The following is a 24364-nucleotide window of genomic DNA, read 5'->3' as shown; positions in this document are numbered from 1 at the left end:
ATTATTTCAGCTGAGGTCACCAGATGTTTGTCCATCAGTCCTGTTCTTCCAGGAAACTGAGGTGACCACAGGTGACAGGGTCCCAGAGCCAAGGAAGACAGATCCAAAATACAAGTGGGGGTACCACATTTTTCTTCTGCTTTTATTGTCCTTTGGACATTTGCAAGCCCAAAGGAAGGGTAATAGCTAATAACAAAAGCAGCTTCTAAGGGCCAGGAGTTTGGCCTAGTGGTAGAGTGCTTCCCTAGTGTGCAGGAAGCCTTGGGTTCAATTCCTTGGTACCACATACACAGAAAAAGCTGGAAGTGGGGCTGTGGCTCAAGTGGTAGAGTACTAGCTTTGAGCAAAAGAAGCTTAGGGACAGTGCCTTCAGTTCAAGCCCCAGGACTGGCCAAAAAAAAAAAAAGGCGCATCTAAGTACCTGTTATAAAAGTGAGTGAGACCAGGCACTGATGGCTCATGCCTGTAATCCTAGTAACTCAAGAGGCTGAGATCTGAGGTTCACAGTTCAAACCCAGCTTGGACTGGAAAGTCCATGAAATTCATCTCCAGTTAACCACCAGAAAACTGGAAGTGGTACTGTGGCTCAAAGTGGTAGTGCTCAGTCCCTGAGCTCAAGACCCACAAATGACCAAAAAAAAATACTTTAACCATGTTCCTCCTCTATTCACCCTGCCTCCTGCTGATACTCTATTTCCCCCACCCCCAACCCATTCTTTTGTTTCATTTGTTCTGGGTGTTTTGGTTTTGTTTTGTTTGTTTGTTTTTTGCCAGTCCTGGGCCTTGGACTCAGGGCCTGAGCACTGTCCCTGGCTTCTTTTTGCTCAAGGCTAGCACTCTGCCACTTGAGCTACAGCGACACTTCTAGCCGTTTTTCTATGTATGTGGTGCTTGGGAATCGAACCCAGGGCTTCATGTATACAAGGCAAGCACTCTTGCCACTAGGCCATATTCCCAGCCCCTGGGTGTTTTGTTTATTTGTTTGTTTGTTTGTTAGACGAGGTCTCATTACATAACCCAGGCTAGCCTCAAACTCAATTTGCCTGCCTCAGCCTCCTGAGTGTGGGGGTTACAGGCATGCACCACCATGCTCAACTAAAGTCACACACCATTTCACAGCAGATACAGCGCCGTCTGGCTTACCTAATGCTGAGCATAGACAGCTTTGTTCTTAATTGGTAAAATAGTCTTCCACTCCCTCTTCTCAGTGCTCTTATTTTATTGGTGTTTGTTTGTTCATTTGTTTGTTTGCAGTTTGGAGAGTGGAACCCATGGTCTCTTATTTGCTAGGCCAATGCTGTACCACTGAGCTACATTCCCAGCCCTGGTAGGCAATACCCTTCAATTGCTTGACTGTAAAAAGACAATTCATCTGTGGGTGGTATTAGGGATCAAGCCCAGGGCCTCCCACAGGCTTAACCACACCCTTTTACCACAGAAGTACACCCCAAACCCAGAAACAGCAACAACAACAACACAAAAAAAATTCCATACTATCTGAAGAATGGCATTTTTTCTAGGTCAGTGATAATCAACCTGTTTAGTGAGAAGGGCAATTCAGAAAAAAGTAACCTGTTACCAAATGTTTTTCAAAGAAACTATCTCTTTTATCAGGAAATGTAATAGCCACAATGTTGCTTAAGCCTGTTTTCCTTTCCTTTCTCAAATGCTCAAGTGTTTCTTATTTTGACTGAACTTTCAGAAACCACAGAACACACACCATGCCCCTAAGAACACTTCTGGGTATCGGATGTCATACGGCCCCTGTCACTAACATTTATGGCCAAAGGAGGCATTTGGGAAGCTGAATCCTTTCCTTTTTCCTTAGCTGACCCTGGAATCCATTTAATTGCAAAACGTTTTTTTGTCTCTTTTCATTCAAGTACAATGCCTCTCCCTTAAAATATACCACACGCTTGTTATTCTTAGCCAGCTGCCAGTGTTCACACTTGGAATTCTGGCTACTCAAGAGGCTGCAACCTGGAAGGTCACAATTCAAAGCTACCCTCAGACTCCATTTCCAGTTAACCAGCAAAAGGCCAGTCTTGAGGCATGGCTCAAGTATAAAGCATCAGCTATAAGCAAGAAAGCTTGAGAACACAGGCTCTGAGTTCAAGCCCTGGTATTGGAAAAAGAAGAAAAGGAAGAAGATGGAGGAGGAGGAGGAGGAGGAGGAGGAGGAGGAGGAGGAGGAGGAGGAGGAGGAGGAGGAGGAGGAGGAGGAGGAGGAGGAGAGGAGAAGGAGGAGGAGAGGAGGAAGAGGAGGAGGAGGAGGAGAGGAGGAGGAGGAGGAGAGGAGGAGGAGGAGGAGGAGGAGAGGAGGAGGAGGAGGAGAAGAAGAGGAGGAGGAGGAGGAGGAGGAGGAGAGGAGGAGGAGGAGAAGAGGAGGAGGAGGAGGAGGAGAGGAGGAGGAGGAGGAGGAGGAGGAGGGTTTTGTTTTGGTTTTTGCTGGTCCTGGGGTTTAAACTCTGGATTGGGAGGCAGTCCCTGAGCTCCTTTTTGCTCAAGGTTAGTGCTCTACCACTGAAGCCACAGTGCTACTTCCAGCTTTTTCTGTGATTAATTGGAGACAAGAGTCTCTCAGACTTTCCTGCCTGGGGCTGTCTTTGAACCACCATCTTCAGATCTCAGCCTAGGGCCAGGAGTATGGCTCTGTACCTCAGTACCACATAAACAGAAAAAGCTGGAAGTGGTGCTGTGGCTCAAGTGCTAACTTTGAGCAAAAGAAGTTCAGGGTCAGGGGCTGGGAATATGGCCTAGTGGCAAGAGTGCTTGCCTCGTATAAATGAGGCCCTGAGTTCGATTCCTCAGCACCACCTATACAGAAAATGGCCAGAAGTGGCGCTGTGGCTCAAGTGGCAGAGTGCTAGCCTTGAGCAAAAAAGAAGCCAGGGACAGTGCTCAGGCCCTGAGTTCATGGCCCAGGACTGGCCAAAAAAAAAGAAGCTCAGGGTCAGCGCCCAGACCCCAAGCTCAAGCCCCAGGCTTAACTGGCAAAAAACAAAAACAGATCCTCCTGAGTAGCCAGGATTACCAGTGTGAGCCACCAGTGCCCAGTGAGGAGGTTGTGTTTTAGATGGTGTTAAATGTTGAATGCATTCACATATAGCTGTGTAACTCCTAGAGTTTAGATCTAGAACTTGCCCCCAGCAGTGAGCCCCTTGCTCCTTTCCCCTGTGCTCTTTCAAGTTAGTACCTCCACACAGTCTCCCCACCCCACCCCCACCCCCCGCAAAGAAGAGTACCACACTCTCGGCCCTTTTTATGCTATTTTACAAATAGAGTATCACATTAAGCCTGGACCTCCACCTTCCTATTCATGCATATGCTTCTCAAATAGCTTGGCTACCAGGTGCCAGTGACTCACACCTGTAATCCTAGCTACTCAAGAGGCTGAGATCTGAGGATCATGGTTCAAAGCCAACCTAGGAAGAACAGTCTGTGAAACTCATCTCCAATTAACCACCACCAAAAAATAAATAAAAAATTTAAAAAGCCATACATGGAACTGGGCCCCAATTGGTACAGTGTCAGCCTTGAGGGGGAAAAAACAAAGCTAAGGAGCAGTGCCCAGGCCTTGAGTTCAAGTCCCCACACTGGCACAAAAGAAAAAAGGAGGAAAGGGCTGGGGATATGGCCTAGTGGCAAGAGTGCCTGCCTCATATACATGAGGCCCTGGGTTCGATTCCCCAGCACCACATATACAGAAAATGGCCAGAAGTGGCGCTGTGGCTCAAGTGGCAGAGTGCTAGCCTTGAGCAAAAAGAAGCCAGGGACAGTGCTCAGGCCCTGAGTCCAAGCCCCAGGACTGGCAAAAAAAAAAAAAAAAGAAAGAAAGAAAGAAAGAAAGAAAAAAGGAGGAAAAAAAAGGAGTGTACCTGAATTACAGTATGCATTTGAAAATTTGTCACCATTCCAGTGGGTGTGTTGTTGTTTTGGTTTGGTTTATTTGTTTTGGTTTTGCAGTACTGCGGATGAACCCAGTGTCATAGGAATGCTCTCCCAGTGCTCTACATCTGAATCATGCCAAAGCCCATGGCTTAAACTTGCATTTTTCTCAGGTGATGTTGAACTGCAAAACACTCCACTGAGCAGAGCCTGGAGAAGCGCCAGTCCCTCTGTAGATAATAAAACAGGTTCTGTCAGGCTGTGATTTATTACATAGCAATAGGTAATTAAAACATAGTGTTTTGTCCTTTCTGAAAATGAAGTTGTATCTTTATCTTATTGCTTCTCCAATATCTGAGCTTAAAGTTTTGTTTTTCTTTGTGCCAATACTGGATCTTCAGCTCAAGGCTACCCTTTTTCACTCACAGCTGGAACACTCTACCACTTGAATCATGACAACACTTCTGGCTTTTTGTGTATGTCAGTCCTGTGGCTTGAACTCAGGGCCTGGGCACTGTTCCTGAGCTTTTGCGTTCAAGGCAAGTATTCTATTACTTGAACCATAGCTCCACTTCTGGCTTTTTGGTGTTTAATTGGAGAGAAGAGTCTCACAGACTTTCCTGCCCAGACTGGCTTGGAACCATGATCCTAAGATCTCAGCCTTCTGAGTAGCTAGGATTACAGGCATCCTGAAACCAAAATATTTCTGAACCACTGAATCAGACCAATTTGTGAGTGGGCATCGTCCTGATTTTTGTTTTTGGTAGTGCCAGGATTTGAACTCAGGGTTGCCTTGTGTTTGCCAGGCAGGTGCTCTACCACTTAAGCCCACCTTTCCCCTCTTTTGTTTTTTTGTTGTTGTTGTTGGCTTTTTCTACATAATCCCACATAGCTGAGATGACAAACTTATCCTACCCTGCCCAGCTTATTTTACTGAACTAGATGTTCAAACCTTGACCCTCCCAATCTCCCAACTACAGAGTTTACAGGTATAAGCTACTGGTCTAGCCTTGTAGGTTGCAAACTTAATCCCCAATGAAGTAATTTTAAGAAGTGGGACCTATGCCAGGCACTGGTGACACACTCCTAGTGCCATCTACACAGAAAGCTGAGCCAGGGGATGTTGGTGAGGAGGTTCTTTTTTTTTCCTTACAAATCCTTCTCTTTAATTGGAAAAAAATGAAGCTCTCAAAAAGGATTTAAAGGTGAGGAGGTTCTTGAGCTCCCAAGTTCAAGTCCAGTCTACATTTGAAATGACAACAAGGAACAACAGAGTGAGGCTCTAAGAAAGAAGGGGTGTGGGGCTAGACATGGTAGTTCACACCTATAATCTCAGCACTTGAGCCTGGAGGATCAAGTTCAAGGCCAAGGCCAGTTAGTCTATAAGTGAGTTCTAGCACCACATCAGAGAGAGGGAAATTTTCTTTTGCATTCCCTTCCAGTTCACCTGCTGGCTGGGGCTGTCCTTCCTCTTACATAGCTACTCCTCTGTCTGCCTCTCTACGCCCACAGGTAGGTGTGAAAACCAAGGAAGAGTGTAGCCTTCCATCCCCAGCCCCTAAAAACAATAGGGCTTATAAAATTTCACTGTATAGAAGTTACTTTTAGCTTCTTTTTTTTTCTTTTTCTTTTTTTTTTTTGGCCAGTCCTGGGGCTTGGACTCAGGGCCTGAGCACTGTCCCTGGCTTCTTTGTGCTCAAGGCTAGCACTCTGCCACTTGAGCCACAGTGCCACTTCTGGTCATTTTCTGTATATGTGGTGCTGGGGAATTGAACCCAGGGCCTCATGTGTACAAGGCAAGCACTCTTGCCACTAGGCTATATCCCCATCCCCTACTTTTAGCTTCTATAACTCCATTTTGGTGACTCCATGCTAGAGGGCTGCACGCCCCACCCATGCGACTAGTTCCTTGTAGTTTGACATTTAAAATATATATGTAGCCCTTGTTCCTCTCTGTATCTAGGTAGCAACCATAGTAATGGATTGTGAAAATAATCATAGTAATAGATCATAGAAATAACCATAGTAGGGGCTGGGAATATGGCCTAGTGGCAAGAGTGCTTGCCTCCTACACATGAAGCTCTCGGTTCGATTCCCCAGCACCACATATATGGAAAACGGCTAGAAGGGGCGCTGTGGCTCAGGTGGCAGAGTGCTAGGCTTGAGCCGGAAGAAGCCAGGGACAGTGCTCAGGCCCTGAGTCCAAGGCCCAGGACTGGCAAAAAAAAAAAAAAAGAAAAGAAAAAGAAATAAAGAAATAACCATAGTAGTGGTTATAGAAATAACCATAGTAGTGGTTACAGAAATGCCATGGTGACTATCAGGTTGGTCCACTGGATTGTTTCAGCCCGCTCATGCTTGCTTAGCTGATATTAGGGGAACATGATAACAATTGTTAAAATAAAGTTGATATTAGGTCAGCCTGACCCCAAAATTCTGCATCAGTAAACGGCTTGCTTAACCCATTTGTGCTCTGACCCCCTGCGTTGACCTCTTGCATCTGTGCTACATGAACCACCTGCTGTCGAATGCACAGCTCTACCTTTAAAAACCCAACCTGCAGTGGCCCAGTGCTGTTCTTTCCCATCCCGATGGTGGAAAGCAGACTCTGTGCACAGCTAAACAAAGGCTCCTAGCCCAATGGACTGAGTGCTGTGACTTTCTCGTGGGTGCGAGTCCTGGGTGGCCAGGATACTGCAGTAGGTAGGTCTCTTCCCTCACTGCTATTTGAGAATTCTTCATCCGTTCTGGAAAATGTTGCTCCACCCTGCCTACATCTCTGAAGATAGTACCTTAAACTTCAAGTCCTCTTTACAGGCTTTTGGGGCGGGTTTTTTTTTTTTTTTTTTGCCTTCTTTCATTCTTATCTTTTTCTTTGTATTTGAGTGTGTTTAATTTTTATTGCTTATTTGTTGTATTTATTTATTGGGGGGAGGATCCTGGGCCAGTCCTTTAAGTGTGTGTGTGTGTGTGTGTGTGTGTGTATACACTGTCTGGAACTTTGAACCCAGAGCCTAGGTGCTGTCCCTTAGCTTTTTCTTGGTCAGTCATGGGGCTTGAACTTGGGTACTTGGCACTGTCCCTGAACTCTTTTGCTCAAGGCTAGCACTCTACCACTCTGAGCCACAGCACCACTTCTGGTTTGCTAGTGGTTAATTGGAGAGAAGAGTCTCACAGATTTTCCTGCCCTATTTGGAACCATGGTCCTTAGATCTCAGCCTCCTGAGTAGCTAGGATTACAGGCATGAACTTCCAGTGCCCAGTTGTCTCAAGGTCATACGAAGAGCAAGTCAGAGTTCTGAGCATCTGTACTCTTAACACAGAGCAAGCAGCCTTGCCAGCCTGCCCAGCCCCCTCCCAAACCCCTAGGATCTGCCTAGCCAGCTGCAATCTGTGATCCCTTTGTTGGGATGGGATTGAATTCCCCAGAGTTCCTGTCCCAGCCCTGGCCAGCAGGTCCAGTAACCAGAGCTGTGTGAGAAGAAAAGGCCAGTCCATCGGGACAGCTGCAGCCCAGGCAGAGGTGAGGTCTCAGGTGAGTCATGCCAAAGAGGGGGCTACCTTCCTAGTCCCTAGGGGGGCCACCACTGGGCCCAGCCCTGCGTTACCAAGGACTCAGTAGAGGGGCCACCCAGACCTCACCCACCTCTTTTGGATCTTTGATCATAGGGTCCTCAACAGGTGTCCTGGAGCAAGGATCCCTCTCTGCAACCCCCCATGTAGGCCTCTAGAGATGTGAGATGCTCTTGGGGCTCTGGGTGGGGCCTTCAGGCTCCCTACTTTTCCTTTCCAGCCCCAGGTCCTATCAGATTCCCAGAAATGAGCCCTAGCCAGGGAGGGTGGAGCTGCCCCTGGGACCACAGGGAGCCCTAGCTGCTCCAGGCAGTGACAGCACTGTGACAGGAACCAGACTCTCACCCAGCGCTGCATCCGGCTGCCATGTCCCTGCACCTGTTGCTCCCACTGGCAATCCTCGGTAACCTCAGGGGACAGTGCTGAGATGCAGGGGGACCTGGATGCGGGCATCCCGGGAGTTGGGAGGCAAGACTCCTGGGTTCTTCTTGAAGAGATGCAGAAAAAAAGAAAAATAAAATAAAATGAAGGAGGGGGCAGAAGGGAGAGGAATGGTATAGCTTATGGGGAAAGGCGACCTGGGTGCCACCAGAAATGAGGCGCTGTAAAGCTTGGGGAGAGTCTAGGAGGACACGGAAGTGCAGGGGTACAGCCACTTCCTGCTTCCCTCTGTCTTCCCAGCCTTCCAACCCAGGCCAGGAGCCTTCGAGGACTCAAGTAAGACAGCTGTACTGGGGGGAGGTCAGGTTTGTAGAGGAAGGAAAGCTAGATGGGGCATGGGGTGAGTAGCTTGGGTAAGGGCAGGGGTGGGAGAACAGGGAGATGGGAGCCTGGCAGTTAAGAGCTGGAAGTTACCTGCTGTCTTCTCTCTGCTCTCTGGCTCCCAGCACTCAGTCCTACCCAAGAAGAACCTGAAGATCTGGGTAAGGAAAAGGCTTGGGCATTTGGGGATATTTTTATTTTTCTCTCTTTGTGCTGGTACTGAGGCTGAACTCAGGGCCAAGATGTTTTCACTTGGCTTTTTCTGCTCAAGGCGGGTAACTCTTGAGCCACACCTCCACTTCTGTCTTTTTGGTGGTTAATTGGTAATAAAGATCTCACAGAATTTCCTGCCTGGGCCGTGGAACCTCAGATCTCAGCCTCCTGAATAGCTAGGATTTCAGGCTTGAGTCACCGGTGCCCAAACGCTGTCTTTCTGGGATCTTGAGACTGAAGCTGGCTATTCTCAATGGTGCCCAGATTCTCTGTTCTTTGTCCAGAAGGACACACTGAAGTCGGGTGAAGGACGGATTTTGACCTGTTTGTTACTTGGGCTTTGGGAGTAGAGGATCCTCGGTAGGTCTGACCTCCAAGGGTTCGCTGTTGCAGACTGCGGGCGCCCCGCGCCCTCGGCCCGCATCGTGGGGGGCTCCGACGCGCAGCCCCTCTCCTGGCCCTGGCAGGTGAGCCTGCATCACGGCGGGGGCCACATCTGCGGGGGCTCCCTCATCGCCCCATCCTGGATCCTTTCTGCAGCTCACTGTTTCGTGACGTGAGTAGCCTTAGGCCAGCCCGCAGCTTGACCCCTCCCTTGGCTCCCCTTTTCTAAGGTTAAGTGGGAGCAACTCTCATTTCCAGGACCTGTGTGTCCCCCTCTCCCCCACCGCCCTTCCCCACTAGGGCGTCTCACTGGTCCGGGTAAGATGAGGCCACCAGCAGCCTCATCCCAGCCCTCCACCAGAGATCCTGACTCTGGATTGTCTTTCCCATGTTCCCATCACCCCCTCCTCCAAATCGGACCCGCCCCTCGCCTTCAAGAGTCTGTCTCCCCTCCATTTTTGCTGCTGCTGCTTCTTTTTTGTCCCTTGGTTTAATGCGCCGGTACTGGGGGTTGAAGTCAGGGCCAGGGTGCTGTCCCTGAGCTTTACACTCAAGGCTGGCACTCTACCACTGGAGCCACAGCTCCACTTCCGGCTTTTTGCTGGTTAATTGGAGCTGATTCACACTGGCTTCGAACCTCCATCCTCGGATCGACGCTGGCAACCCCCATTCTGAATCCGGCTCTGCCCATCCCTGGGGTCCCACGTTCCCACCCGGCTTCTGACCCCTCCCCGCCCGCCCCGGCGCAGGAACGGGAGCCTGGAGCCCGCGGCCGAGTGGACGGCCGTGCTGGGCGTGCACTCCCAGGACGGGCCCCTGGAAGGCGCGCACGTCCGAGCCGTGGCCGCCATCCTGGTGCCGCCCAACTACAGCAGGGTGGAGCTGGGCGACGACCTGGCCCTGCTGCGCCTGGCCTCGCCCGCCAGGCTGAGCCCCGCCGTGCGGCCCGTCTGCCTGCCCCGCGCCTCGCACCGCTTCGTCCACGGCACCGCGTGCTGGGCCACCGGCTGGGGGGACGTCCAGGAGGCCGGTGAGTGGGGCGGCTCCCCGCGAGAGCCATAGCGGGGAGGCGGCGCCGCGAGGGAGTCCGCGAGGCGGGGCCTGCAGGAGGGGCGGGGCCTGCAGGGAAGGGCGGGGCCTGCATGGAGGGGCGGGACCTGCATGGAGGGGCGGGGACTGCTGGGAGGGGCGGGACCTGCAGGGAGGGGCGGGGACTGCTGGGAGGGGCGGGGCCTGCAGGGAAGGGCGGGACCTGCAGGGAGGGGCGGGGACTGCTGGGAGGGGCGAGGGCCTTCAGAGAGGGGCGGAGCCTGCAGGGAGGGGCGGGGACTGCTGTTTGAGCTGATCTAACTCTAGTGGGCGGGGCTGTCCGTCGTGGGCGGAGCTACAGACGTAATGCTGCTGGACCGCTGGAAATTTCCTCAACTACCTGCATCCACCCTCCGCCTCCTCCTCCCCCACCCTGCCCCCGAGGGTTCTGAAATCGACACCACCGCCGCACCCCGCGCCCTCTTTCCAGCTTCACCTTTTCCCCCAGTTGCTCCTTTTGTGAACTTAGATCTGACTCTGGCACCCATCTTGTTTCAGGCAAAGTGTTTTCTCTCACTTCATTTCTCCTCCATTTATACGGGAAAGTAATACTGTGCACAGCGTGGGGCTGTTTGATGAGAAAGCCCGTGTACAACGCATAGCCACAGAGCCCAGCAGAGCCATACTTAACACGTTTTAGATGTTCTTTAGTAATCCACTTTAAAAAGCATCGAAAGCACACAGCACCTGGTATACAGTGGGCAGTCAGCAAGTCTTTCTGCCTTCCTTTCCTCCCTCCCTCTTCCTGCTGTTCTGTCTCCCTTCCTCCGGCTTCTCCCTGCTGACCTAAGCTCACTCATTCTTTCCTTCTCGGAAGTGTTAAGGCTTTGTGGGACCAGTCAGTGAGTGTTCCAAACAAATCAGCCTTCTCAGAGCTTGCAACGTAGGTGCAAGCTAGGCGCTGAATTTGTTTTCTACCTGAACTTGATTAGGCCTGTAATCCTAGATACTCAGGAGACTGAGATCTGAGGAACACAGCCCCAGCAGAAAAGTCTATAAGACTCTTATCTCCAATTAACCACCAGAAAACTGGAAGTGACACTGTAGTTCAAAGCACAAACAGACTCAGTTTCAGTGCCCAGGCCCTGAGTTCAAGCCCCATGACCAACAAGGAAAAGGAAAAAAAAAATAGGAAAGAAATTCAATAAATAAGCAAGCACTATATTGGAAGGTGAGGCAAGAGAGGGAGAGAGAGAGAGAGAGAGAGAGAGAGAGAGAAGAGAAGAGAAGAGAAGAGAAGAGAAGAGAGAGAGGACGACTCTTTCATTCTGTTGCCTTAATCACTCTGCTCCTTTTCATGCTAGCATGCCTTATGCCTATATCCTACAGCTGGTATGCCATGATCAGACTGTTGACACAGGGGCTATGGAAGGAGATCCTTTGCCTTCAGGGATAGGACTAGGAAAGCAAGTGATAGAGAAATGCACCCTGGCAGTCTATGTGGAGGGGTCTGGCCCTCCTGAGAGTGTGCCCCTGCTCAGATTTCCGGGAAGTTTTGTGCAGAGAAGAAAGGAGGAAGAAAAGATGGGGAAGGGCTGCATCATGGCAGTGATGAGCAGAGACTGAACTGCAGGCTCAGCCATGGCCTGGCTTCTCATGACCCTGGGTGAGGTGGGCAAGAATGGTGGAACTGGTTTTTCCACCAAAACCAGGATAGTGCTGAGGTCCTAGGTTTAGACCACAGGATCCACATTCTGTGTGATCGGAACTGAGCTGTAGAATGTTCCTCTGGCAATAGCAAGTCAAGAGTGTGGCAGGTAAGAGAATAGCCAGGAGCCTTGTCTGACTCAGCTGGACTGGAGTAGTCCAGTCATCCAGGCTCAAGATTAAAACTGCTAGGGCTGGTAAGTGCTTGCCTAGCATGCATGAAGCCTTGGGTTTGATTCCTCAGTACCACATATATATAAAAGGCCAGAAGGGGCGCTGTGGCTCAAGTGGCAGAGAAGCCAGGGACAGTGTTCAGGCCCTGAGTTCAAGCCCCAGGACTGGCAAAAATAAATAAATAATAGATTAAACTGCTTAGAACTTGAGCAGTGGCAGAGAATACTACGACATTTAAAATGAGTTGAGAACTGACTGGGAAAGGGGTGTTGAGGAAGGGGTCAGAGACAACACTCAGCCTCCATGCTTGGCAACTCAATACAGGACTTCATCTAGTGTATATGGTATTGTGTGTGTGTGTGTGTGTGTGTGTGTGTGTACACACTGTGCACACACCAATACTGGGACTTGAACTTAGAGCCTGGGCACTCCTCCTTAGCTTTTTCACTCAAGGTTCATGCTCTACCACTTGAGCCACACCTTCACTTCCAGCTTTTTTTTTTTTTCCTGGCTAACTGGAAATAACAATCTCACCTACTTTCCAGCCTGGGCTGGCTTCAAACCTTGATCTTCAGATCTTAGCCTCCTGACTAGCAAGAACTACAGGTGTGAGCCACTAGTGCCCAGCTTCTATGGCACAAGACAATATGACAGGACTCTGAGTTTAATGATCTCAGTTCCTACATATCTTTTGTCATTTGGTGGGGGACCTTCTGCCCAGTGCACAGCCTGCACCACCATGCATGACAGCCCCTACTGGACGCTTGCTGAGGCCATGCCGTAAGAAGAAAACAAATAGGAGAACGAGGAAATGCGATGGGTGGTGTGGGCCCACATCTAGAAGGAGACATCCAGGGGGCAGCTGGAGGGGATAAAGCTGAGAATTTCCAAAGGGAAGTGGAGTACTCCATTCCTGCTTCAGTATCTTCTGTTCTCTCTTTCTACCCCCAGACCCTCTGCCCCTCCCTTGGGTGCTGCAGGAAGTGGAGCTAAGACTGCTGGGAGAAGCTGCCTGTCAGTGCCTCTACAGCCGGCGAGGCCCATTTAACCTCACATTACAACTATTGCCAGGGATGCTGTGTGCTGGCTACCCAGAGGGCCGGAGGGACACCTGCCAGGTAAGGTGACACCCCCTGCACCTACCTGGCAGGGCTAGCTCCATAAGTCCCTAGCTTATAGGAGCCAGTTAAAGAATAGACAAAAACCACCCTGAGCCTCGTCTGCAAAAAGGGCAAGCTTGCCAATGGAATCAGGGTTGTGAGCATGGCTAACATGCATGAAACCCTGGGGTGAATTCCAGCCTGGGGAGTGGATAGAGGAAGGCTGCCATGCCTATCATCCTAGCTACTCAGGAGGCTGAGATCTGAGAATCGCAGTTCAAAGCCAACTTGAGCAGAAAAGTCCATGAGACTCTTATCTCCAATGAACTATCCGAAAGCCAGAAGTGGAACTGTAGCTCAGAATGCTAAGGTACTCGCCGTAAGCCAAAATGTTAAGGGGGAGCATCTTGACCCTGATTTCAAGCCCTTGTAGTGGCACAAAAATAAATAAATTGCTACAGTGGCTTATTGATGCTCTATTGAACAGGTAGTTTTGAGCTTTCTTTGTGACCCTCTCATGTTTCCCAAGTGCCTGACCTGGGTTTCAGTGATGCCTTAGGAACAATGTCTGACCTGAGCATTGGATGACCCCAACACTATTGTTTCAGCTCTCACTGAAACACTGTTCACAGCACATTGTTTCTTCTTGCTGTGAACAGTCTTCTCCCTCTTTACTTGCTTTCCAACCATCCCCTCTTCCTGCTTTTGTTCCATCCTCCCAGTAGCAAGGATTGCAGGTGCACACCACCCTGCCTGCCTTTGCTGCTTTTAGATTGCTTGTCTTTGACAGCCTCTTGGGTGTCTCCCATGTACTTTTTAAAGAACTGAGTGGGCCTAGGGGTGGAGCTCAATGGCAGAGAAAATGCTTAGCATTTGGGAGGCTCTGGGTTCAGCCTCAGCTTAAAACTAAAACAAAATAAGCTGAATGCCAGTGGCTCATGCCTGTAATCCTGGTTACTGAGGAGATTGAGATCTGGAGGATCAGGGTTTGAAGCCAGCCAAAAAAGTCCATGAGACTGCATCTTCAACTAATCAGCCAAAAGGTGGACTTGAGATGTGGTTCAAGTGGTAGAGTGCCAGCTGAGCAAACAAGCTGAGCAAGCCAGCCAAGCAAGTGTAAGGCCCTCAGTTCAAACACTAGTAATATGTATGCATGTATATGAGCCACACAAAAAGATGGAGCTATTGAGAAATCTTAGATATCACAGGGTTTCTTGGAACAATTTCTCATATAGAACCATTTGAGCTGGGTGCCTGTCATCCTAGCTACTCATGAGGCTGAGACCTGAGGATCACAATTCAAATCCAGCCCAGACAGAAAAGTCCCCATGAGACTTTTACCTCCAATTAACTACACAAAGCCAGAAGTGGAGCTGTGGCTCAAAGTGGTGGAGTGCTAGCCTTGAGCAAAAAAGCTGAGAGAATGCCCAGGCCCTGAGTTCAAGCCCCATGACCGACGAGAGAGAAAGAGAGAGAGAGCGCACCAGGTATGAGGCATGGTGACTCATACCTGTAATTCTAGCTACTAGGGTGGCTGAGATCTGAGAATGAAGGTTCAAAGTTAGCCAGAACAGAAAAGCCCCTGAGACTTTTGTCTCCAATTAATCAGTAAACCGCCAGAAGCAGAGGTGTGGCTCAAGTGGTAGAGTTCCAGCACTGAGTTAAAAAAGCCAAGGACCAGTGCAAGGCAGACCTGAGTTCAGTTCCCAGTGCTGGCATGGTCGGGCACACGCGCGTATACACACATCATTGCTGTAAGGCTAATTAGTATAAACGGGTGGGCCCTTGGACTTGACAAAGGCTGTTTATCGTTAGGGTGACTCTGGGGGACCCCTGGTCTGTGAAGAGGGCGGCCGCTGGTTCCAGGCGGGGATCACTAGCTTTGGCTTTGGCTGTGGTCGAAGGAACCGCCCTGGAGTCTTCACTGCTGTGGCTCGCTATGAAGCATGGATACGAGAACATGTGAGCGGCTCCCAGCCTGGGCCGGCCTTTCCCAAACAGCCCCAGGAGCCCCAGCCCGGTCCCCGGGAGCCCCAGGAAGAGAACTGCACCATCGCCCTACCAAGTAAGTGAGCACAAGAACCCCGGGACATGAAGAGGCTGGAGTTGGGATGGAGAAGGATGGAATGGGTTGGGAAACCCGGCCCCCACGCTGATCCAGAACCCTAACCCCCTCAGCGTGTGGAAAGGCTCCACAGCCAGGAGCCTGGCCGTGGGAGGCCCAAGTGATGGTGCCGGGATCCAGACCCTGCCATGGGGCGCTGGTGTCTGAAAGCTGGGTCTTGGCACCTGCCAGCTGCTTCCCGGAGTGAGTGAGAAGCCAGAAAGGCAGATCTTGCCCCTTCTCCCCCCCCCCTCCCACCGTGGGCCCATCTGCTCTGGGGTTGGAGGGTGCAGGACCCAGTGGTCTGGTTAGGGCCAGCACGCGGGGCTGGGTGGGGGAAAGACCCCCAGCCTGCGGAGGCGCACCCCTGGGAAGGGACGCGTCCCGCAGTGTCCGCGGGGGTGTGGCCCCGGTCCCCAGCCTCCCTGTCCCGCAGCCCTTCCCGCGAGCTGGATGCCTGGCGCGTGCGGCTGCCCGCGCGCGCGCGCGCGGAGCGGGTGGCGCGCCTGGTGCGGCACGAGAACGCCTCGTGGGACGCGGCCGCCGACCTGGCGCTGCTGCAGCTGCGCGCGCCCGTCAACCTGAGCGCGGGCCCGCGGGCCGTGTGCCTGCCTCACCCGGACCACTACTTCCTGCCGGGGAGCCGCTGCCGCCTGGCTCGCTGGGGCCGCGGGGGTACGCGTCGGCAGTGGCGGGGCTGGGAGTGGCGGGAGCCAGCTCGGCCGCTCCCCACCCCACCCCTAGTGACGCGCTGTCCCCCGGGTTTTCCCGCTTAGGACCGGCGCAGGGACCCGGCACGCAGCTGGAGGCCCAGCTACTGAGCGGCTGGTGGTGTCATTGCCTGTACGGCCACCAGGGGGCGTCAGTGCCGCTACCGGGAGACCCGCCCCACATGCTATGTCCCGCCTACCAGGAGGAAGAGGAGGCGGGACGATGCTGGGTGGGCGGGGCCTGGGGCGGCACTGGGAGAGAGGGGCGGAGCGTTTGGGGCGCGGTCAGAGCGGGCTGGGGGCGGGGTCTGAGGCCAGCGGTCGGAATCCGGGCTTAGGTTTCTCCCCGCCCCTTAAGTTTAGGGAATACTGCTCTGGGGAGGGCAGAATTCTCACCGGATCCTAACTGGAGTCTGGCTCCGGAGGTGGGACTTTGCTTCTGGCCATCAGGAAATCTCCGAACCGCCCGGAGCGCAGACATTTCTTTAGACCCGGGACGCTAACTGGCACCCTCTTGCAGAATGACTCGAGTTGGAGCCTTGTGTGCCGGGAGGAGGGAACCTGGTTCCTGGCTGCTATCACAGATTCATTCAATGGCTGTCTCCGCCCGCGTGCCTTCTCCCCATTGCAAACCCAGGGCCCGTGGATCAGCCACGTAACACGGGGAGCCTACCTGGAGGACCAGCTAGCCTGGGACTGGGGTCCTGAAGGGGAGGAGACTAAGACACAGACTTGTCCCCCTCGCACACTGCATGGTGGTGAGCCATGTGCTCCTGAAGCTTAGGAACTCAGAGGTGTGAGGTGTCAAGCTCCATGGAAGTGGGGGTATGAGGGGGGGAACCTGTCCTAAGATAGCCCTTTCCTCTCCCTAGCCTGTGGCCTGCGGCCAGAGGCTGCTCCCACCGGAGTACTGTGGCCCTGGCTGGCAGAAGTGCATGTGGCTGGTGATCAAGTCTGCACTGGCATCCTTGTGGCCCCAGGCTGGGTCTTGGCAGCCACACACTGTGTCCTCAGGTGGGTCTCACTGGTGTCCTAGGCAAGAAAGAGGCAGTAGGGAAAACATAGGAGGTGGATCACACAACTCTTACAGTAAGATGTTCTTCCTTTCCTGGCAGACCGGTGGCTCACACCTGTAATCCTAACGACTACTCTGAGGATCACAGTTCAAAGCCAGCCCATATAGAAAAGTCCCTGAGACTTAATCTGCAACTAACTGGCAAAACTGGAAGTGGAGGTGTAGCTCAAGTAGTAGAGCACCAGCCTTGACCCCCCCCCCCACACACACATACACAAAGTTGGGACACATTTAGCATGTGCAGTGAGATGTTTTGTTAATGTTTTGGATTGGCCTTTTTGTGTGAGGTGTGTGTGTGTGTGTGTGTGTGTGTGTGTGTGTGTGTGTGTGTGTGTGCCTGCCAGTACTGTGGCTTGAACTCAGGGTCAGGGCACTATCCTTGCCTTTTTTGCCCAAGGCTAGTGCCCTACTACTTTCCTGCCCAACCTGGCATTGAACATCAGTCCTCAGATCTCAGCCTCCTTAGCAGCTAGGAATACAGGTGTGAACCACTGTGGCTGGCACTGTGTAAGATGTTTTGAGACAGAAGAGAGATATGGAAGGAGAGATCACAGAGGATTTGTGAAATGGTCCTAAAGTATCTATTCTCATCCCTGGACTGAGAAGCAGCAGTGGGAAGACTAGGAGATGACACTGGTCTCTGTTCCAACAGGCTAGGCTCCACAACTGTGCCATATATTGAAGTGTATCTGGGCCGGGCAGGGGCCAGCCCCCTCCCACACAGCCACCAGGTTTCCCGATCTGTCATCAGCATCCGCCTGCCCAGGCATTTAGGACTTAGGCCCCCTCTGGCTCTCCTGGAGTTGAGCTCACCGGTAGAACCCTCCCCATCAGCCCTGCCCATTTGCCTTCACCCCAGAGGTGTTCCCCCAGGATCCAGCTGCTGGGTGTTGGGCTGGAAGGACTCCCAGAACCGAGGTGAGAGCCCTGGGCCATGGGAATGAAGAGTGACTGGAGGCTAGAACCCTGGGACAATTCTCTTTCCTCTTTAGTCCCAGTGGCTGCTACCGTCTCCATCTTGACACCACAACTGTGTCACTGCCTGAATCAGGACATTCTGCCCCCTGGAACTCTCTGTGTCCTCTATGCACAAGAACAAGAAGACAGGTGTGAGGTACAGAGGCCTGGGCATTATGGAGGAGGGAGGGGAGATAGAAAGCTGGGTATCTAGACACTTGAAAGACCAGGATTGATGGCCTGGGAATGTGGCTTAGCAGTAGAGTGCTTTCCTAGCATGCATGAAGCCCTGGGTTCGATTCCTCAGCATCATATAAATGGAAAATGCCAGAGGTGGCGCTGTGGCTCAAGTGGTAGAGTGCTAGCCTTGAGCAAAAAGAAGCTAGGGACAGTGCTCAGACCCTGAGTTCAAGCCCCAGGACTGGCATCAAAGAACGAGTGGGAGAAGAGAGAAGCAAGCAGAGCCTTGTGACTGGACCTCAGGACAGATGCAGGGCACCCTGAGGAAGGGCAGCAGACCCATTTGGTCCCTTGGCTCCAACTCTGCAGGTAGCCTCAGCACCTCCACTCCTGTGCCAGACGGAGAGAGGCTCCTGGGTCCTCATGGGCATGGCTGTCCAAGGGAGTAGGGAGCTGTTTGCAGCCCTTGGCCCTGAAGAGGCATGGATCTCCCAAACAGTGGGCAACGTCCACTTCCTACCACACACTGGCGCCCCCTACTGGTCGCAGGGCAGTGGCAACCTCTGCCCTCCAGACATGGCTGGAGCCTCAGGCTCTGCTCCAGCTGCTGCCTTGTTCCTACTGTTACTGCCTCCCCTGATCCAGGGCTGAGAGGGCCTGGTGCCCAGAATCATTTCTTCCCTAGCGCTCAGCAGTGCTGGAATGTGGCCCAACCGGCTCTCTCCCAGGCCTGGAGTGGGCCCTGTGCACTGAGACTGCAGCAGCTTCCAGATACCTGTGCTGGCTATTTTGGGCCCAGGAATCTTTGAAGGGTGATGGAGCAGCAGACAATAAAGGCGTGAACCCCAACACGTGGCCTTGTGGCATCATTGGCGGCCAGCGAGGGGGCTGAGAGCAGCTGAGTGAAGACAAGAGATGGGGCTCCTCCCTCCTCCTGAGTCAGGCTTTGGGCTCCCAGGAAATAAGTCTCTGATAACGTGGCAGCGATTCCCTCATTCTTGCCCCTGGGCGGGGGAGGTTAGGTGGACAGCTGGTCGTGTGTCACCTCCCCAGTAGAATTAAGTGTGTCCCCAATTGCACCTATCCTGTACCTCAGCCCTGGCTCACCTCTCCCATAGAGCAGAGAAACTTGGGGTGAAAAAGCCAGCCCCCTACCCCTGCAATACATACCCTGATAAACGATACCCCAAAGTGTTACCATTAAGGGTTGTCCACACACTCATATGATCCACTTATAAATCCCACCACTTACCAGGGGGCTTGCTGCATTCATTCAACCCAAAGTATCAGCCATCATGCATATGCATGCGGTGTGTGCACGCACATAAATGTACCATTCCTGCTTACTGCCTGCATGGTAAGGAATGGGAGATGGAACCTAAAAGGAACTGAAGTTAAAACACAGGGAAAAAAAGGAAAAGGTGGATAGGTGACAACTAATGTGGATGGGGGGGGGGTTACTTTTTGCTTTTTGTGCATGTGTACTGGTCTTGAGATGTGGATTCAGGGCCTGGGTGCTGTTCCTAAGCATTTTTTTTTAAATCAGGGAGAGTACCCTACCACTTGAACCACAGTGCCACTTCCAGCTTTTTACTGGTTAATTAAAGATAAGAGTCTCGGAGACTTTCTTACCCAGATTGGCTTCACACCAGGATCCTCAAATCTCAGGCTCCTGAGTAGCTAGGGCCCCAGGTGTGACTAATAAGTCTGCCTTCACTGTGAGCTCCAGGAGGCGTACACTCAGCACCCCATAGTAAATTATTATTTTTTCCAGTCATAAGGTTTGAACTTTGGGCCTGGGTGTTGTCCCTGAGCTCTTCAGCTCAAGACTAGTGCTCTACCACTTTGAACCACAGTGCCACATCCAGTTTTCAGGTGGCTAACTGGAGACAAGAGTATCATAGACTTTCCCCCCCAGGCTTTGAACCACAATCCTCAGATCTCAGCCTCCTGAGTAGCTAGGATGACAAGAGTGAGCCACCAGGGCCTGCTCCCATAGTAAATACTTGTGGAATGATTAGCACTGTGCTCACCACCCTTGGGAAGGCTTGCAGGCTTTATAGAAAGGGCCGGGAATAGCCTTGGCCAGAGACGGCCCCCATGCTCTAGACTGCTGCTGGCAGGCCCAAAGAGGGAGGAAGGGAGAAGGGGCTATGGCCTCACTGACAAAGGCTTAGCCAGGCCTTGGGGTGTTCATTGTAAGAGACACACCTGGGGACAATCAGATGTCTCTTGCGGTTTCTATCCAGGCCTGCCTAGATGGCCAGCCTCCTCTCCCCCTCCCCCTACGGAGCCTGGGGGTGTCTGAAAGGACTCTGGACTTGGAAGGCAAGAAAAGTAAGCAGAGCCAAGTCGAGGTAGCTAAACCCGGGAGGGCGGGGCTGAGGGAGGAGCTGGCAGGTAGCTGCCTTTTCCAGAGAAGCCACCACTTACAGAAGGTATCTGTGTGGCTAGGCTGTGCCAGAGACGGTTCCACCCTGGTGGCTACCATTTGAGGTAGCCCCCCACAACCACTGCCACCTGAGAAGCCAGCCTTGGACACCTGCTCTGCCTTTCCAATCTGGGATCTGGGATTCCTTATTTTGGAAGTCAACAACTGGATATTGCCTTTGAAAACAGCCCTAGGTTCCTTCCCTCTCTTGTTCCGTGCCTCCCTCAAGGGCCTCAGTCCTGGGCCATGGCCCATCGGGCAGGCCTAGGGCTTGGACAGCAGCTGCAAGTGTTGGCCTTCCTGCCTCTTCTTGGGTTATTCCAGTCTGGTTTAGGTAAGTATAGAGGAGCAGGGTGGGGGCTATTTGGGAAGGGGGGGCTGGGGGAGCTTGCATAATCCTCTCTCTAGGTCCATTCCTGCTGGGCTCAAGAATTCCCAGGTGGCGTCCCTTTGTCCCCCCCCCCCCCCGCCCCCGCCTCCCCCCCTCCCCCCCTCCCCGCTTCCTGGGAAGATAGTAGATTCTAAACAGCCTGGAAATGCTCTCTCTCCCTACCTAACCCCTCCTCTTTCTCTTTCCAGGGGCTGCCAAGGCTGAAGGTAAGGCTTGCTGGGGAAATAGAGAGGGGAGGAGTAGGGTAGACCCAGATTCGATTTCCCTGGAGGGTTGAAGAGGCATCTGGCACCCTGATGGGCTATCTTGCCCTCCCTTAAGTCTCCCGGTAGCCTTGTGACTGGGGGTAGGCTTGGTGTGTGTGTGGGGGGGGGGTCCCTGGGGCTTGACCTCAGGGTCTGGGCACTGTTCCTGAGCTTTTTATTTTATTTTTGCACAACACTAGCACTCCACCACTTGAGCCACACCTCCAGCTCCATTTCCAGCTTTTTGTTGGTTCACTGGAGAGAAGAATCTCATGGACTTTCCTACTCAGGCTGTTTTTGAACCATGATCCTCAGACCCCAGCCTCCTGAGTAGCTAGGATTACAGGTGTGAGCCACTTGTGCCTGGTTAGCCTTGACTTTATGGATTAAGAAACTGAGGCACAGGAGAGCAATCTGAAGGCTTGAAGTCAGAAAGCGATACAAGTGAATTGAAGCCGGTGTCTGACCTCTAGAATGGAACCCTGGGGAGGGTGGGGGGGGGCGGGCTAGGGGTTGTTCTGAGGGAACTTTTTCAGCTCTGCTTTTGGCTGGTTTTCAGTCCAGGTTGTACTATTAAGTGGCCACACTCCCTCCTTCAAAGCCCCATGTTTCTTCCACTTAACATCTCTATCTCCTAGGGCTGTAGTAAGGATTCCCAAAGAGAAGGCAGAGCGAGTGAAAGCCCCATTGAGGCCTTCTACTCTCTAAATAGCAGCTATTGTCTTGATTATGTGGAAGCTAAGGAGGAGGAAGAGGAGGAGGGAGGTGGCAGCGGGCGGCTGGTGCTCTCTCTGCTCCAAGCAAGGAAGGTCATTTTGTGTGAGGTAGCAGACTCCACTCCAAACTGTGGCCTCAAAGTGGGAGCAAACTTGGGGGCTAGCTTGATAAATAACTGTCACAGCTGGGGAGCCCACTTGTGTGTATGTTTTCATCCTCAGCCTCATCTGAGCACCAAAGCCTGCTGGGTGCTGGGAGAATGGGGGTATTTCTAAGGAAGGCTCTGGCTAATGTGGTTTGCAACAATTAAGACACCACTATCATTGTGGTTTGCAACAATGAAAACACCACAACCACTGTATGCAGGGGCAGCATGGGAACTGCCCTCCTCCCTCTTGAGGCAACTCCAGCTTGACTTGGCAAGGTCAAGGCAGGCTGACCTATGGATGCCTTCCCCGCCCCCCCCCCCCCCCAGCCCCTGGCTGAGCAGAGCAAGAATGGGAGGGAGAGAAAGGCCTTTGGAGGTGAGCACCAGGACTGGCCAATTTATTTGACGGGACAGGAATGCTGTAGATCTGGAATGGATCCAAAGGTTCATGTGGCCAGATTTGTGCAGCTGATTGGTTGTGAGGCCTCAATTAGAGAATGGACAGTGGACAGCAAGAGACAGAACTGCACATGCGTGATGAGCTATGGATGGGGTTTGAGTGGCGTCCGTGAACCCAGGCTCTAAACCAAATCTAGGCTGTGTCAAGTGTGACAAGCCTGAAGACTTGGTGTGCAGGGGTCCCAGAAAAGCTTGACTCCACCTTCTCTTCCTCCCCGGCAGCTGTGTGTGGTGTCATCTCCCAGGCTCGCATCACGGGGGGCAGCAGTGCGCCCCCCGGGCAGTGGCCCTGGCAGGTCAGCATTATCTACAATGGAGACCATGTGTGCGGCGGGTCCCTCGTGTCTGAGCAGTGGGTGCTGTCGGCTGCTCACTGCTTCCCCAGGTATCAGCTGGGTCAAGGGCGAGGGAGGAGGGACATGTCAAAAGTGGGCTGGGTGGCAAAGTTCATGGGTCAACTCAGGTCGGAAGCAGAAGTGCTTGGGTCAGGTGAAGGGGAGAGACTCTAGCCAACAATCTAGGGCAGGATGCCATGAGAGAGTGGGGTGGGGGCTAGGGTCTCAGCTTTTGCCCCTCTGCCTGCAGGGAGCACTACAGGGAGGACTATGAGGTGAAGCTGGGAGCCCACCAGCTGGACAGTTACAGCCTGGATGCCAAGGCAAGCACAGTGGCGCAGATCATCTCCCACCCCAGCTACCGAGAGGAGGGCTCGGAGGGCGACATTGCGCTGGTGCGCCTCAGCAGCCCTGTGTCCTTCTCCCGCTACATCCGGCCCATCTGCCTGCCAGCTGCCAACGCCTCCTTCCCCAACGGCCTCCATTGTATGGTCACCGGGTGGGGCCATGTGGCCCAATCAGGTGAGATGCATACTGGGTGCTGAGGCACAGAGGGGAGGCCCACTCAGGGTAGGAGGCCCTGGGTGAACCCCCCTCCCCCCTGTCCCTTGTAGTGAGCCTCCAGGCCCCCAGGCCTCTGCAGCAGCTGGAGGTGCCGCTCATCAGCCGGGAGACTTGCAGCTGCCTCTACAACATCGGCGCCAAGCCCGAGGAGCCCCATGTTCTGCAGCAGGACATGCTGTGTGCCGGCTACGTGGAGGGCCAGAGGGATGCCTGCCAGGTGAGCGCCTGGCCAGAGGGCCCGGGAGGATGGGGCAGGCGCCTGTAGAGCGCCTAGGACTGACAGCCATCATGCCTTCTCTATGCAGGGTGACTCTGGGGGCCCTCTCTCCTGCCATGTGGAAGGCATCTGGTACCTGGCTGGCATTGTGAGCTGGGGTGATTCCTGTGGAGCCCCCAACAGGCCTGGAGTGTACACTATGACTTCCAGCCATGCCTCCTGGATCCACCACCATGTGGCAGAACTCCAGCCTCGGGTGGTGCCCCAAATCCAGGAGTCCCAGCCCGATGGCCACCTCTGCAACCACAGCTCCGCCTTTAGCTCTGCTCCCGCCCGGGCCTTAAGAAGGCCTGCCCTCCTCCTGCTGCTGGGCCTGCTACTCAGCCTCTTCTGCCCTTGACACAAGCACTGAGCTTCTTCACCCTGGAAGCTGGCAACCCCTTCCAGGACTAAGGACATGTGCCTGCTCACAAGGAAGGACCTGGGCCCTGGGCTGACCACCCCTTGGTCACAGGGCTCTGCCGGAGGCCAGGCACCATCCTGACCTTTGAGCCTATGCTTCTGGATTTCCTCTCTGGGAGTATAATCTAAAGTGAAGGGTGTCTTGGCCTATGGTACTAGCCAGAACCCCCACCACCTCCAACCTAACTGGTTGGGCTCCCAGTTGTGAAAATGAGTCCTAGCTTCTAGCCCGTTTCTAGAAGATTGGGCAGCTGCCCATTGCTGCTGAAGGCTGGCCCACCCTCCCTGCCTGATGAGCCCGTCACTCAGCCTGCTCTTCCTGTGTTCTGAGTTTGCCTGCGCCGGTCACAGGAAAGGCCCGGATCTTGCCCCGCTGCCTCTGAATTCCTCTTACGCCCTGACTCCTGGACTCCGGAGGACTGAGCCCCCACCGGAGCTGGCTGGGGCTTGGGTTAGGGTGGGAACAGGAGGAGTAAAATGTTTTGAGCATGATGAGCTGTGTGTGAAATGAAGGATGGCACTTCTTGGCGTCTCCCTCC

At 53.0% G+C, this 24364-nt stretch overlaps 2 protein-coding genes across 2 annotated transcripts; both read left to right on the top strand.

The window, feature by feature from the left end:
- The first annotated feature begins 7827 nt into the window (after positions 1-7827).
- Prss36 (serine protease 36) lies at positions 7828-18721 on the top strand. Its single transcript, XM_048331927.1, has 15 exons — positions 7828-7864; positions 8143-8178; positions 8349-8384; positions 8830-8992; positions 9570-9850; positions 12682-12848; positions 14646-14895; positions 15009-15138; positions 15371-15609; positions 15711-15874; positions 16165-16402; positions 16517-16658; positions 17372-17637; positions 17712-17833; positions 18226-18721. The coding sequence occupies exons 1-15, from the start codon at positions 7828-7830 to the stop codon at positions 18505-18507; spliced, it is 2553 nt and encodes an 850-aa protein (XP_048187884.1). The 3' UTR covers positions 18508-18721.
- A 1552-nt stretch (positions 18722-20273) lies between these two features.
- Prss8 (serine protease 8) lies at positions 20274-24315 on the top strand. Its single transcript, XM_048331931.1, has 6 exons — positions 20274-20621; positions 20867-20884; positions 22470-22632; positions 22833-23104; positions 23197-23363; positions 23452-24315. Exons 1-6 carry the CDS (start codon positions 20534-20536, stop codon positions 23761-23763), a joined length of 1020 nt encoding a protein of 339 aa, XP_048187888.1. The 5' UTR covers positions 20274-20533; the 3' UTR covers positions 23764-24315.
- Positions 24316-24364: the final 49 nt, after the last annotated feature.

This window comes from Perognathus longimembris, chromosome 23 (genome assembly GCF_023159225.1).
Source record: "Perognathus longimembris pacificus isolate PPM17 chromosome 23, ASM2315922v1, whole genome shotgun sequence".
Lineage (NCBI taxonomy): Eukaryota > Metazoa > Chordata > Mammalia > Rodentia > Heteromyidae > Perognathus > Perognathus longimembris.
The sequence above is the reverse complement of the archived record's forward strand: the minus strand, read 5'-3'. Positions and strand labels throughout refer to the sequence as shown.